Source organism: Telopea speciosissima, chromosome 2 (assembly GCF_018873765.1).
Source record: "Telopea speciosissima isolate NSW1024214 ecotype Mountain lineage chromosome 2, Tspe_v1, whole genome shotgun sequence".
In the NCBI taxonomy this organism is placed as follows: Eukaryota; Viridiplantae; Streptophyta; class Magnoliopsida; order Proteales; family Proteaceae; genus Telopea; species Telopea speciosissima.
In genome coordinates this window covers 79,346,206-79,361,102 of record NC_057917.1, presented here as the reverse complement: position 1 = coordinate 79,361,102, position 14,897 = coordinate 79,346,206, and the positions used below count along the sequence as shown (strand labels likewise).

The following is a 14,897-nucleotide window of genomic DNA, read 5'->3' as shown; positions in this document are numbered from 1 at the left end:
TAAAGCAAAATTTTCCTCCACGCATAGAGAATGGTTTACCCACCATCTTAGGGTTCACAAACCCCAATAGGATTGTAATATTTTCCCAAAAGGCCTTCTGGAGGCCTTCTCCTACCTCACGGTGAATGGAATAGTGGGTGAGAGGAAAACTCGGTCCTTATTTTGATGTATTTTCTAACTAAGACATTTCTGAGATGTCTACGAAGCCAAGGTGCCAAATTAAAAACCAAGTTTAAAAAATGGCTCCTAACTCGAAATTCAATTAATTTCTTATTTATTTCATTCCATTCATGTCTATGTATATATTGGATGGGAAAAGGTTCTCGGAGGAGGGTATGCTAACACGAATCCCTCTCTATCTCCCACCTATTCACTTGAAATGACATTGTTGCCCTCCCATGTATGAAACCCTTTCATCGCCTCTCATTGGTGTGCTCATCTATCCTCTCCCATATTGTATTTTAGAAAACAGTTTGACATATGCCAAATTTCATGATCAAAAACCAATTAAGTACCCTCACCATATATGTTTATTCATCCATGTATTTTTTTTATTTTTTTTGTAAGCATCCATGTATTTTCTTAATCTCTGTGTATGTATTCATACTCCCCCACTGTGGTCAACTAAAAAAGATGTCAACCGTCGATTTAGGTCATGGAGTTTCATGCTAATTCCAAATATCACAAGCATCTCAAAACTTTGTTTTTTTGGACTATCCTACTCAAGGGCCCATAGACCAACTACAAGCTAAGGGGAAGGCTAAGACAAGCCCACAATCTATAATTAGGGGGAAGGGGGGAGGGGGGGAAAGGTGCCTTTTTTTGGCACAATATGCAATCCAGGAGAATCGATCCCTTGACCTCCTTGGGGGACATGCACCAACTTGCGATGCCACCAACCAACTGAGCTAGCAGTTGTTTGCAGCATCTCAAAACTGAGGTTGGAATTGAATGGATCCACAAGACCCAATGAAAGAAGTTATCTTGACAAAGTAGAACTGTTCAAATGAGTTTTTCATTAACATAAATAATTTACCAAAAAAAAAATTAACATAAATAAGGACTTCCAAACACTAAAGAGCGAAAGCTTCAAGTAAATAACCAGTGTTTTTGTCATATGGAGTGCTGGCATGGCTAATTCAACTTAGGTTTAATATCAACTCATTGACAATCTAATCTTACTATTACACCTCTAAAAAATTAAAAATTTGATGATGGAAATTATATATTAAGTTTCTTATACGAATAAACAAATGTTATCACATTGAATATGGCAAAACTCATCAAAACGGGGACCAATCTTGATAAGCTAATCAAGATGGTCTAAATATTTGCCACATGGTAGATCTAACGGTGTCCAAATTTTGTGGATAGGTAGACTATGATATTCTCTATATACATGTAAATTTCATCTCAAACAAGATGTACTAAGTGCCCAATATGTCTTAAATCATATGAGTCAATTAAAAATCGGAATTTTTACCCAAGTCATGACAAATTTGGCGAGTTCAGTCATTTTTAAAAACTGAGTTGAGTACTTGAGTAAAATAGTAAATCGTAATGCATTGATATGAAACCCTCAACTCCTCGACTCCCATCTCTTGTATAATCTCAAAATTCATTGATATGTTGATTTTTGTTCCCTTGGTTTTTCTAGATTTTTTTTTTTTGTTGTATTTTTTTAGTAATTTATACATATTTGTTGCATTAAAAAAGATTAAAAAGTTTGATTCAACTTGATCGGGTTTGACAAGACCGAGTCATCGGGTTTTTCTAAAGACGAGTTGAGTTAGAATACCTAGTACCCGCTAGTACTAGGTAATCTTACGGGTGTTTCTGTTCTGGTTATGTGTTGAGAAACGTACAGCATAACAGTTTTTTCATTTTCTGTGTTGAGAAACCGTTTTTGACCCGCTTGCTAAACCTGTTCCGCATAACTGTTCTCCTTTCTTTTTCCTTCTTTTTTTTTTTTTTTTTTTTTTAACCAAAGATGTATGCTGAAAATGAAAAGGCATGTAGACTTGTCGAAATTATCAGTCACAAATTTTTATTTTCAGCACAAAACGACAGAACATGTCCAACATGTTCTGTCAAAAGTCTTTCAGGGAGCATAAATTTTGATTTATGTTTCCAAAAATACTCACAAAAAATACTTCGTTATCAAACGGTTTTTGGGTGTTTTCCCGTTTCTCGAAACGAAAAAACACCAAAAACTATTTTTCGTAAGGTTATCAAGAGGGCTCCTAGTTTTCCAACTATTCAGAGTTTCACATTAAAGATCAATCATGTAAATGATGTGGCCAAATACAAAGAAAAGAGGTTACAAGAGCTTGTTGTAACCACAACTCGGTTGCAAACAAATTCACCTTCCTTTTCATAGTAGAATTTTAAAGGTTTATTTTGCCACTTGGCCATCTTCATGCGGTTTGCAACTTGATAGGTTAGTAGGGGACCTGCCCTACTTGCTCACAATATTTTGGCCCACCTGATTTGCCACATGACAGATAATAGTACCATATAAGAAGGTTGTCCTTAGGTGGCTAATTAGTCTTTTCTAAATTGTAGAAAAAAAATTGGGATTTAGATCCTCTCCCGCACGGGTGCCCCTCCAACACGCATCCATCGGCTAGGTTGATCGACTCTAGCTGGAATTAGCCTATTCAGATTCAAAAATTATAAACTATGTATATAATTGAATATGTATATTTTGTTCATGCATTTTAATACTAATGAGGTTCTAAAATAACATCAATGGGAGGACGATTGAGCAAGAAAGAGAACTCCATCCCTGTACCACGACTATTGATGAGTTTGACATATACAATGCGCTTGAGTAGTGCTATATTAGAAGCATACGTGAATGAAGTCATTAGGCACCTCCTTGAGGAAAACCATAAAGTTGACTTCAAAGAAAAAATGAACAGAAAACAAACATTGAAAAACTTTTCAACATATAAAACTTATTGAAATAAAATTTTCCAAAAAAAAAAAATTTTTAAATAAAATTTTACGCTAAAATAAAGAGAACCTTAATTAATCAAATTGTACTAAGTGTGGTTTATCACCCTCCTCAATTTTCTCCCACACTTTGCACTCTAAAAATTTATAAATCTTAGAAAATCTTTGTTTCCTTTTTCTATTTCTAATTTTGAGGTTCCAATGATTCCACCCAATTCCATACACTTGTATCCTGGTCCAGCCCAGGGTTTCAAGAATCGGGATAGGATCAGCTAGTCCGGATCTAATTTGGCCTTGGCCGATCCCAAATCTTGTACGGATTCTAGGGTTAGGGCATCTATTGGCCGATTTCGGCCAATTTTTTAACGAACCCTGACTGAATCAACCCGTATCAATCCCATTCTTGATTCCGGTTTTCTAAACCCTGGTCCAGCCAGCATCTTCCATGGGAATTTGAGATCTCGTTCCTCGAGTTCCGGGATTCCGCTTGAAAGTGCGAAAGTCATCTACGACCTTCGTGAGCACACCACCACCCGAAGTGTAACAACTCTACACGTGTCAAATGAGAAACGTGGCTCTATATTATTGGCTAGAGTTCGTCGAACTTCCACATAGACTTTTCTTCCCCAACTCCTTTTTAAACCCCCGCCATTACGAGTCTTCCTCTCTCAACATTTCGTCAGGTCTTCTCGAACGGTCGATTCCTTCCGGCTCTGATACCTGACGCCTCAAAAACAACTCGGAAAGACTAATTTCAGGCTTCTAAGTCAGCTTCAATGGCGAAATTTTTTGTACATTCATTCATATAGAGCTCGAAAGCCGTCTCATTTGGTTCACATTTACTATCCGAACCTCACAAAAGCACTGGCTTTGATCTGTCAACAATGACGATCTGGTTCAAGTTCGGTTTAGCTGTTTTTATTCTTTCAATTATCACAATTCCGTCGGAATCAGCGGTTTCGAGTGTAGATCTAGGTTCGGAATGGATGAAAGTAGCAGTTGTGAATCTGAAACCAGGGCAGAGTCCGATTTCGGTAGCTATTAACGAGATGTCGAAGCGGAAATCCCCAGCGTTAGTTGCATTCCAAGGAGGGAATCGTCTACTTGGTGAGGAAGCCGCAGGAATTGTAGCTAGATATCCTGATAACGTATATTCAAACCTTAGGGATATGATCAGGAAACCACCGAAGTACGTGAAGGATCTTCTTGATTCGCAGTACCTACCATTTGATTTGGGGGAAGATTCAAGAGGAGCAGCGGCTATTAGGATCGATGATGGTGTTACTGTTTATTCTGTAGAGGAGTTGGTGGCGATGATTCTTAGTTATGGAAGAAATTTAGCTGAGTTACATTCAAAGGTGCCTACCAAGGATGCGGTTATCACAGTTCCGCCTTACTTTGGACAGGCGGAACGGAAGGGGTTGCTTCAAGCTGCTGAATTGGCTGGGATTAATGTGCTTTCGCTTATTAATGAGCACTCTGGTGCAGCTCTTCAATATGGGATTGATAAGAATTTCGCAAATGAGTCAAGACATGTTATATTCTATGACATGGGTTCGAGTAGCACTTATGCAGCTCTTGTCCACTTCTCGGCTTATAACATGAAGGAGTTTGGGAAGACAGTGTCCGTGAACCAATTCCAGGTAAATCTGAATTCTGACAAGAAACTTCATTTTTTTTGCTTTTGAGTTTTATTCTGGGAATTTTATTTCTTTCTGCACGAGATTGTACCCTAAAGGGATATGTGGAGTACTTTTTCTGTTCAGGGTAATAATTATATTGCATTCCACACTAGGGAACTATAAAAATGCCCTGAAAGAATGCCCTAATGCTAATTGCTGGGAGCTCAATGGAGGTTTTGAGGGATAATTGGGCACTTGTATTCCTAGCAGCAATATTCTGGAAAACTGGAAGATATGCACGGGGGGAGTATAAAGCTAACGTTCTGACATATATTTCATAGATTAGTTATGGCATTTTGTTCCAAGTATTGCATTTGAGTAGGATTACATCTTATATTTGTGTAAAATCAAAGAAACTTGGAATTCATTGGTTGTAACATATTTTACTTTTTTTACTTTTATTACCACCAATTTCTTTACAGTGAAGCTAATCAACTGATAAGTGATTACATTTTTTTTCCGAATTTTTTATACCTTACATGGAGAATAGACTACGTCAAATAATTTCCTTATCTGTTCCATGGTAACTCTCCTTTACACTCCCTTGTTTTGGATATGTGGAACTAGTATCAAGTACTGTAGCCATAGGCTTCACCTTTTCCGGTATAACATGTCTTATAAATCCTTAGCAAAGAATATGTTTCTTTCTAGAAATGGACAGAAGTACCTTTTCAATGCTTTCCTCTGGATCCTTACTTGTTATGTGCTACTTAATTCTAATGAGGTTCAATGGTTACAATTTGCATCCATTACAAGCTCAGACTAGATATTTTTATGTTTAGAGTTTAGACAGATATTGGATACAGCTAAATTGCTTGGACTTTATGATGCCACTTCTGAATACACAGAACAATTAACCGAATCGCTAGTTCAAGAGTAATCCTAGAATTTTCTCAAGGTTGCCTTGGTTGTGAATTGAGTAGCAGGCCAGCCATTATATCAGAAAAAGAGTCTCCATTACATTGCTCTTCTGTTTTTTGAAGATCTTCTGTTCCTTTAATGCACTTGGGGTTGTTAATTTATTATAGTATTCTGTTTCAGGTTAAGGATGTTAGATGGGACGCAGCTCTTGGTGGTCAACATATGGAATTGCGGTTGGTTGAATACTTTGCGAATGAGTTCAATAATCAAGTTGGGAAGGGGGTGGATGTAAGGAAATCCCCCAAGGCAATGGCAAAATTGAAGAAACAGGTTAAACGTACAAAAGAAATTTTAAGTGCAAACACTATGGCTCCAATATCAGTTGAATCTCTTTATGATGACCGTGACTTTAGGTGCGTAAAATTAAAATCTGGAGCAGTTCCTCCAAAACTCTTTCCTGTCAGAGATTTAATTCCTTAATAGATCTCGTTATTCTTGTCGTTGATAAATAAAGAGTAATCATTGAGGAAACTGAAGAAAAGAGAAACACCTAGGGAAGAGAGTGACTTACATAAATTCCTCACCAAGGAGTTGACAGGAGGATAAGCACTAAGACTATATCCTTTCTATGTTGTTGGCCAACTCCTTGGAGGGAGCTGTCATAGCGTCCAGATGCCACCTAGGTGTCCAGGCACCATTTGCTGGAAGGGCAACTTGTTGATGTCGCCTTGACGTCCAGGCCCCCTCCAATGCCTTGGATTGCCTAGGCACCTTATTACTGTTGCCTAGGCTCCTTACTAGTGTCGCCTTGACGTCCAGGCCCCTTCCAGTGCCTTGGGTCGCCTTGATGCCGTGACAACTACGGGAGTTGTGCAATAAGGTATCTTCTAGCACATGATTCTTGGGTTCTTAGAAATACTCATGCTTGCATATTATTACTCTTATTGTTAATGGCTTCACTATTTTTCTAATTTCCGCACATCTACATAAAATTCTTATTATGAGTTTTACTTTGGGGGTGGGTTTCTTTCATCCTTCTCTCCATCAACTAGTTAAAAATTAAAATTTTTGGTTATAATCCATTTAAATTGCATGCTAGTGAATAAAACAGTGTCTTAATGTCAATCCCAACCATCTACTTCTCAGAGAGGTGCGCCATTCAAAGATCTTGTTCTCTTGGATGCTTCATTTTGCAAACAGGTGCATTCTAGGTTGCTTAGTGAGGGTGCAGCTTCGCAACTCAGTTGGGATTTTGTTTTTTTGTTTATTTTTCCCCACACTTTGGGCATTCTAGGTGGTTTGTACCAGGGTGCAGCTGCTACTTTATCACTCAGCCTGCTACTCTCTCATATGTTCATGTTGAATCCTCCTATTGACCAACTAGAACCATCTTCTCATTTCAGTTGGTTCACTATTCAGTGCGCCATTTTATTTGCTTTTCTTCTTCAGTGCCATCTTTTCATTTTATTGGTTGTTCCTTGTTCTTTTGTAAACCATCATTGCTTCATACAAAAGTTTGCAGTATCTTCCATGTGGTTTCTCTATGTTACGGTAGAGGCGCTGTCCTTTTTTGTGGTTGTCCCCATTTGATTTTGGAACTAGTAATTTGTAAGTGTTAGCACCAATACCCTTGGTTGCTCCAATGGTCAACACCTTTGTTTTCTACTTTGGAAACCAAGGATCAAGTATTGGTATGGTGAACACCCTCTTCTCTCAATTAGTAAGTGTTAGCACTTAGAACATCACTGCAAACATTATCTAATTTTTTTTCCTCCATTTTAAACATGCAAAATAGTAAAAGAAAAGGAAAGGGAAGTGTTTGTTAAAGGCATCAGACAGTTTAACTCTCTCCTTGATTAGCTGATATCAATTGTAACCTTTGGGAGTGATTTTGGTTGTCTCCGCAGTGTTCCTCAAAATTCCTTTTCTTATAAAAAAGGAAAAACATATCATCTAAATAACTGTACTATTTTCTTGCCTGCAGGAGTACCATTACTCGTGAGAAATTTGAGGAACTCTGTGGAGACCTGTGGGAGCAATCTCTTGTACCTATGAAAGAACTTCTCAAGCATTCTGGACTGAAGGTTAATGAGGTATATGCAATAGAGCTAATTGGTGGTGCCACCCGTGTCCCCAAGTTACAGGTAAATATCTACAGTTTGCAACTCAAATCTGTGAGTGAGAGCCAGAAACTACAAGATTGAATCTTTTAAGCTGCAGAAGTGGTTGTTTCACAATACCAAATCTCAAATCTTCTTTTTATTTTGTGTGTGTTTTTCATCAATGTCAAGGACATTCCATAGCATGGGTGATTATGCAGTTAAGGCGTTCCATGCTATATGGCCTGATGAGATTGTCCTGACAATATTTCTGTTAAGAAGTGCTGCATTTAGGGATTTACTTCAGCAGGTTTCTATTTGCATTCCCCTGTTAATAGGTTCATTAATTATGAACTTTGTTCTTGACTGCTGGCCCAATGCCCTCTTGTGCATGAGATCCAAAAATGCATCATTCAGGTTGAAGATTGTTATACTCTCTTGTGGATGGTGTTCTGCATGAATGTGAAAATGTAGTCAACACAGTATGAAATTTTACTATAATTTTTCTTTTTCTTTATCAAAACAATGAACAGATATGCGTATAGGTTGATGTCTCTTCATATACTCACTCATGTATATATATTTATCTTTTGTTATTCACATATTACAGCTAGATTTATTAATTTATGAGCAATGAGAATATAGACATTGTTCTTGCTTTTACTTGCAGGCTAAGCTCCAGGAATTTCTTGGGAAGAAGGATCTGGACCGACATCTGGATGCTGATGAAGCTATAGTGCTTGGTTCAGCACTTCATGCTGCAAATTTAAGTGATGGAATCAAGTTGAACCGTAAGCTAGGAATGATTGATGGTTCCTCATACGGATTTATGATTGAGTTAGATGGACCTGATCTTTCGAAAAATGAGCGCACTAAACAGACACTTACACAGAGAATGAAGAAAGTCCATAGTAAGGTGAGTGCATAAATTGGAGCTGTTAGACAACTAAATGGTGAGTGCATAAATTGGAAATCGTTTGAGGTGACATGGCCATGTTCAACGGAGGCTTTTGGATGCTCCAGTACGGAGGAGGATTGATTCAGATTGAAGGAACTAAAAGAGCCAGGGGTAGACCTAAAATGACTATAGGGGAAGTGGTGAGGAAAGACATGCTTAGCGCCATAGCTTAGGCCTTGTATCAAGTATGACATTGAATAGAGCTGATTGGAGGGCAAGGATCCATGTACCCAACCCCATTTAGTTGGGATAAGGCTGAGTTGTTGTTGTAGACATACAATTTAAAATATTAGATTGAAATTCAATTTCTTACTAATTATTTATGTATCTCAATGTACAGATGTTCAGGTCCATTAAGCATGATAAAGATTTTGAAGTGTCACTTAGTTATGAAAGTTCACATCCATTGCCTCCTGGGGTCTCTTCTGATAAATTTGCTCACTATGCAGTTACTGGTCTCGCAGATGCTAGTGAAAAGTAAGGAGTTTCAACTTCTTGAATTTCTGTGTGAAAATTTCTGAATATGTCAACTCTAACTTTGAATTTTTGTTTTCTTCCATCCCTTCTTTCCTTCTAGGTATTCTTCTCACAATCTCTCTGCTCCCATCAAGGCAAATCTGCATTTCTCTCTTAGCAGAAGCGGAATACTTTCCCTGGATCGGGCAGATGCTGTTATTGAAATTTCAGAATGGGTAGAAGTTCCTAAAAAGAATTTCACTGTGGAGAATGCAACTACAACTACTCCTAATGTATCAGTTGAAGCTGGCGCAGGGAACACTACAGAAGGAAGCAATGGCAATTTGGTCAGTGATGGTGGGAGCAGTAACACATCAAGTTCCAATCTTGAAGAGAAAACCAATGTGGATTCTGTGCCCGAAAAGAAACTGAAGAAAAGAACCTTTAGGGTCGCATTGAAGGTAGAGGTTGGAAATTGATTTGATCTTGCTCAACTGCACCATTTCTTGTTAGCTAACCATTTTCATTTGGTAAAGTAGATAGTCGAGAATACTATAGGTCCTGGAGTGTCTCTTTCCAAAGAAGCCCTTGCAGAAGCAAAACTTAGATTGGAGGCTCTGGACAAAAAGGATACAGAGCGAAGAAAAACTGCAGAGCTTAAGAATAACTTGGAAGGATACATTTATGCTACCAAAGATAAGGTTAGAAGTCCACTAATTTAATAATATTTGAGAAGGCCATGAAACGTTCTTCTCTTGTATTGAGTTTCCATGATTCAGAATTTTGTTAGTTATATTTGTAGTTTAATCCTCATTGTTGTGGTTCAGGATTTCATTAGTTATGTTGCTAGGCCATATCTCTGGTTGATCTTATTAAGGTTTTAATATTTTTCCCTTTTAGTTCTCATTTTCATGATATTAAAATTCCTCAGGGGTTTTATTTGGACCATTTACCTAGTGATCTGCTAGCATTATTTCTGATAAATGTTTTTTTGGCCTCTGCGCCATTTCAAATAATTAGGTCTCTATTCATGTTTTAAATTTTGGATACTGTGTTCTTATTTCCATGTTCAAATCTCGAAGTTGAATATAACTAACTTGCTTTATATCTGATTTTGATTAAACAATCTGCGCGTCTTGACTTCTTTTCTTCATTTGAGTCGTCTCTTATACCAGCTTGAGTCCTCTGAAGAGCTTGAGAAAGTTTCAACTGGCCAGGAACGACAGTCCTTAATTGAGAAGCTTGATGAGGTCAGTCTTCACATGTGTTCTCTGTGTACTCATCCTCTATTGGCTTAAAATTTAATCTGGCCGTCTCCAATTGCTTTGTTAGGGGCAAGAGTGGTTGTATACTGATGGTGAAGATGCATCAGCAACTGAGTTCCAGCAACGCTTGGATTTGCTAAAGGTTGTCGGTGACCCAATATTTTTCAGGTTCGTTCTTCCTGTTCATTTTTGTTATCTCTATATTATTCTTTCAGTTATGATGGTTTGCTATTTGAGCCAGGAAATTTTATTCACACCTAATTCTTGCAGATTGAAGGAGCTTTCTACAAGGCCAGAAGCATGTGAAGTTGCTCGAAAATATCTGCTAGAGTTACAACAGGTAGTTGATATAGTTGGTAGCCTTACTCTACAATAAGAATAGTTATAACTGGTGCTTTATCATGCTTTAATAGCTACCATAACTGACAGTTTAACTATACAGGGACTGTTGAACATTTGATGTAGGGTTTCCAGTGAGAATTCATAGATAGCTAGAAGTTGATGAATTAAGACAAGCGCTAGTGAAAATCCGGAAACCACAAATATTTCCTTGATATTCTATGGCCTTTTTTAAATTCTTATGTAATTTAAGGGATGGAGCAAGCCATTTTCAACCTTTTTTTAGGTGAGCAATAACAATAACAAGGCTGTAACTTCAGAACAGAAAATTTCCACCTTTGGTGACAGAAATATGTTAAGAAATATAACTCTCCTCGGTGGTTATATAGATGAAACTGGATTGTTACTTCTGGAAGATTAGATGGCAGCCAAATTTTTGCACATGTAGCAATATTGTATGTTGTGCATGTGGCAAGTTTAGCACAGCTGATCCAAGACATGTAGCTAAAGAAATCTCTCTTGTTAACATGTTGAAAATTAGCAATCTGAAATTTGAATCTTATCTACTTAGTGGACAAAGTGGGGTTGGTCATCTCTTGAATAAGATCTCTGTTCTCAATTATTTCCTTGTACTATGTTTAGGAGGAGTTCAGATATTTCTTCCACCAAGAATGAATCATTATACAATAATTTTTTATTGGGATCCAACATAATTGGATCAACTACTAGCTCCAGAATTCTACCAAGACTAATGTGAGAAAATCAAAACTTGCTTCAAGTTTTAGGAAAAGATCTGATTCTCAATGGAGCGTCATGTGATTCAGTACAGCTGATGTTGATGCATATTCCTATGATCTTGTAACTTTTGTAGTCAGTGGTTTAGTGATTGTTCAACTGAGACCTGTGTCACTCAGGTGGCAAACTACAGAGAGGTATTATCACACAGCTGCTTAGGCATTTCCTAGTTGACAGAGGTGTATGAGGGCATGGACTATTGATGCATAAGTCAGGTACTGCCAACTTTCTGGTTGGCCTTGGTGCAAGTAACGTCAACTCCAGTTGTTAGGTCCAATCAGTGAGTTATGTTTCATGGACACTTCAATTATGAGTCATGCCCATGTCCAACACATCAGTAAGCCAATGAAAAGGCCAGACATGGAGTCTTTGCTACATCTAAGTTGTATCCTTTGATGTATCTAGGTTACATCCATCAGTCGATAACTTATAGGTTCTTACTGACTGGTGCTCTCGGCCTTGTTATTTAGTCAACATTTTCTCTCTTTTCATGCTCTGGTTATTCACCAACAAAAAATATTATGAGTCTTACCCATGTTTGACACATCATATAGCCTGTGACGATGCATGACCAAATAAACAAGGCTGAGAAGATGAATTGTGGAACTCCATGATTTCAAGTGATAATATGCTATTATGTCTTCAAAACAATGGGATTTTATAAAGGTCAATGAGATCTCTCTATGAGTGATGCTGTTTCATAATTCTAACAAGGCGTCCCTTGAGTATGCCTGTTCTTGTTCTATGATATCCAGATCTGTTGCTTCATTTTCCTATTCATCTTGCGCTGAATATGGCATGGAAAGTTTCTGGTTAAAAAAAAATTTATATGGCATGGAAATTATCTATGATTTATCTGCTAATTTATTCAGAACATAATACTTTTTGCTATTACTGACTGTGAGGTGGCTCGGAACATATACACAGTGGCATTAGGTAGCACATAAATTTGCAAGTGTCTCCTTCCTCGGTAACATGGAGTTGCCCTTTCACTGTTTAGCACACAAGTGTTTTATTTTCTTTTTTCGCCAACTTTTTTTTTTTTTTTGGGGGGGGGAGGGGGGAAGAGAATGGAAATTGCAAAAAGGACTTAGTAAAACATAATGGTGAGTCTTCATTGAATCTGTTATCTTATCGATGAATCACATATAATTAGCAAAGCCTCCAATAGTCCTATGGTTAGAGTCTTAGAGATGCCCACTAGATTGATAAACTAGCAGGTGACCAAAAAGCCAGATATATATATATATATATATATATATATATATATATATATATATATATATATGTTTACAGCATAGGAAAGAGGGATTGCGATTGCAGCTGTTGAAACTATGCTTTGACCTCTGCTGCAGATTGTAAGCAATTGGGAGAAGAATAAGCCTTGGCTTCCCAAAGCTAGAATAGATGAGGTATGATATCAAATTTCATCTGATCATCGTTTTCATACTTTTGTACTATGGAATTAATTTATTGATATGCTTAGGATGGGAAGACATCACAATTAACTGTATAAGCAAATTTTGATTCAGGTTCTGGCTGATGCTAACAAGGTCAAGAATTGGTTGGAGACGAAGGAGGCTGAGCAAAAGAAGTATGTAACTCGTCTTTAAAATAACTACTATGTATATATGATTATGTGATTCATCCCTGTGCATCTGTCAATGCTCAAAGCTTGAAAACTTCCTTGGGCTAGTAATGTTGATCCACTGTGTTAGATTTCAATAAGATTACTGGCTATGACCTCGCATAAAAATGTAGCTTGATAAGAAAATTTGTGTCTTTATTTTTGCATTTTATGGTAAATGGAGATGATGATAAGCCAAAATACTTTGGATTCTGGCATGGTGGGATAAATAAAGCAGGGAAGGTGATATTACGAGGTTAGTGGCCTTGCAAAAAGTAATATTTTGCACTTTGTGGGATAGTGAATTTAGGAAAGGTGATGGTGGGTACACTGTCATTTTGCTCAAGTTTTAGTGCTTGGAGCCTGTGTTGTCCTGCTGGGTGACCCTAAACAACTTTTGAAGAGTGGTTGAAGACAGTTTTGCTATTTGCTTGGAGGTTAGGGTGGTATTATTATATATTAATTGGTGAAGTTCCTAAGCTTCTGATCCTATAAGAAGACTCTAAGATATTCTTGTACTTGCATCTTCCTTTTGTGTCCAGGATTTGAACTATTACAGTTACTGTAACCATAAAATGGCTCTGATATACTCTTTTTCGCCCCTCCTATATACTGCTTCTACCTTTATTAGGGGAGTTGGCATTAATTTTGCTGCCTTACAGCATTGTTTTTTTTGGGTGGGAATAAGTAGCATATACCGTGAAACTACATAGCATGTTCTGTAATTCAACTCATCATTGTTTTTATCTGTTCCATAGATTTTTTGCTTATATACCATGGCATGTTTTTTCTCATTTTACTTACAAGTCCATGAAACTGCTTTTTATGTTCTTCCATTAATTGCGTTTCATTCATCACAGGATTTCTGGATCTAGTACCCCAGCATTCAGATCTGAAGAAGTATATCGGAAGGTATTCGATCTCCAAGACAAGGTATGCCAATTGCTAATTCTCTTCCTCATCTTGAATTGCAAACAAACAGATTCCATGTTCTATGATTTTTAATTATCTGTAGGCTTAAATCAATGACTGAAATTTATACCCATGTAGGTTGGCAGCATTAATAAAATCCCAAAGCCAAAGCCTAAAGTGGAGAAGCCTCCAAAGAATGAAACAGACAGTGGAGGTCAGGAGAGTGCATACACTTCCAATTCAAATTCTGACGAGACTTCCACCCAAACTGACCAATCGCCTGAAGACCCAACTGGATCATCTGGTGACAAATTAGACTCAGAAACCGATGGTTATGATGAATTGTGATGCAAATTTTGAAGTATACTGCCAGCCTCTTATTAGCAGATGTAGATGGTTGTGGCTTCTGCAACCCCACGGCTTTGAAGGAATTAGAGTTACAAAAAGAGACCTTTCTTGTTGGAGGTTTCGCAAATGGTTCTCGAGATCTTCATTTGTGCATCTTCGGGGAGCCTAAAGAAGGAGACTGTATTGTCCTTTGCCTTAATTACTTACGTAATTATGTATGGGGATCCACAGGGCATTTGGCAATGCAATGATACGGAAAATTAACCTATTAGCAAACAAGGTTAATTGTCCCTAATTGTACTATGGGATTTGGTGTTTGTTTTTTAACATTCTCAGAATAGACTTTTGACCATTGCCCATGAAAAACCTGAGTCCGGGTGACAACTGTTAAGTATGGAATTAGATTGCCAATTTTTCTTCATGTGGCACTGTTTGTTTGTTTCCAAATTTTGTGAATATTTTATTAAATTAAGCATCTATTCTTCGTGGCATGTGTTATTGGTTTTCAAATTTTTTGAATATCTTGTCAAACAAGAATCATAATCTTATATTAATTCTCAATTTGATTGGACATTGCTATGTACCGTACTAAGGGTT

At 37.4% G+C, this 14,897-nt stretch overlaps 1 protein-coding gene across 2 annotated transcripts; it reads left to right on the top strand.

Annotated features, from left to right (window-relative positions):
- The first annotated feature begins 3,762 nt into the window (after positions 1–3,762).
- LOC122649492 (heat shock 70 kDa protein 17) lies at positions 3,763–14,579 on the top strand. 2 transcript variants are annotated; one of them, XM_043842674.1, is made up of 14 exons: positions 3,764–4,601; positions 5,682–5,914; positions 7,486–7,645; positions 8,271–8,516; positions 8,899–9,035; positions 9,136–9,475; positions 9,554–9,715; positions 10,190–10,264; positions 10,347–10,447; positions 10,550–10,619; positions 12,769–12,825; positions 12,946–13,007; positions 13,901–13,973; positions 14,091–14,579. In XM_043842674.1, exons 1-14 carry the CDS (start codon positions 3,843–3,845, stop codon positions 14,298–14,300), a joined length of 2,685 nt encoding a protein of 894 aa, XP_043698609.1. In that variant the 5' UTR covers positions 3,764–3,842; the 3' UTR covers positions 14,301–14,579. The 2 variants fall into 2 exon arrangements, 1 of the variants encoding a protein (XP_043698609.1); XR_006331296.1 differs by lacking the exons at positions 13,901–13,973; positions 14,091–14,579 and having other exon boundaries at positions 3,763–4,601; positions 10,550–10,670; positions 12,753–12,825; positions 12,946–13,006.
- The last annotated feature ends 318 nt before the right edge of the window (positions 14,580–14,897 follow it).

Excerpts from the sequence above, each read along its gene's own strand:
- LOC122649492 (XM_043842674.1), top strand. The coding sequence starts at position 3,843 with ATGACGATCTGGTTCAAGTTCGGTTTAGCTGTTTTTATTCTTTCAATT. Across the intron at positions 5,915-7,485 it reads TATGATGACCGTGACTTTAG|GAGTACCATTACTCGTGAGA; the intron begins GTGCGTAAAATT and ends TCTTGCCTGCAG. Across the intron at positions 13,008-13,900 it reads AAGGAGGCTGAGCAAAAGAA|GATTTCTGGATCTAGTACCC; the intron begins GTATGTAACTCG and ends CATTCATCACAG.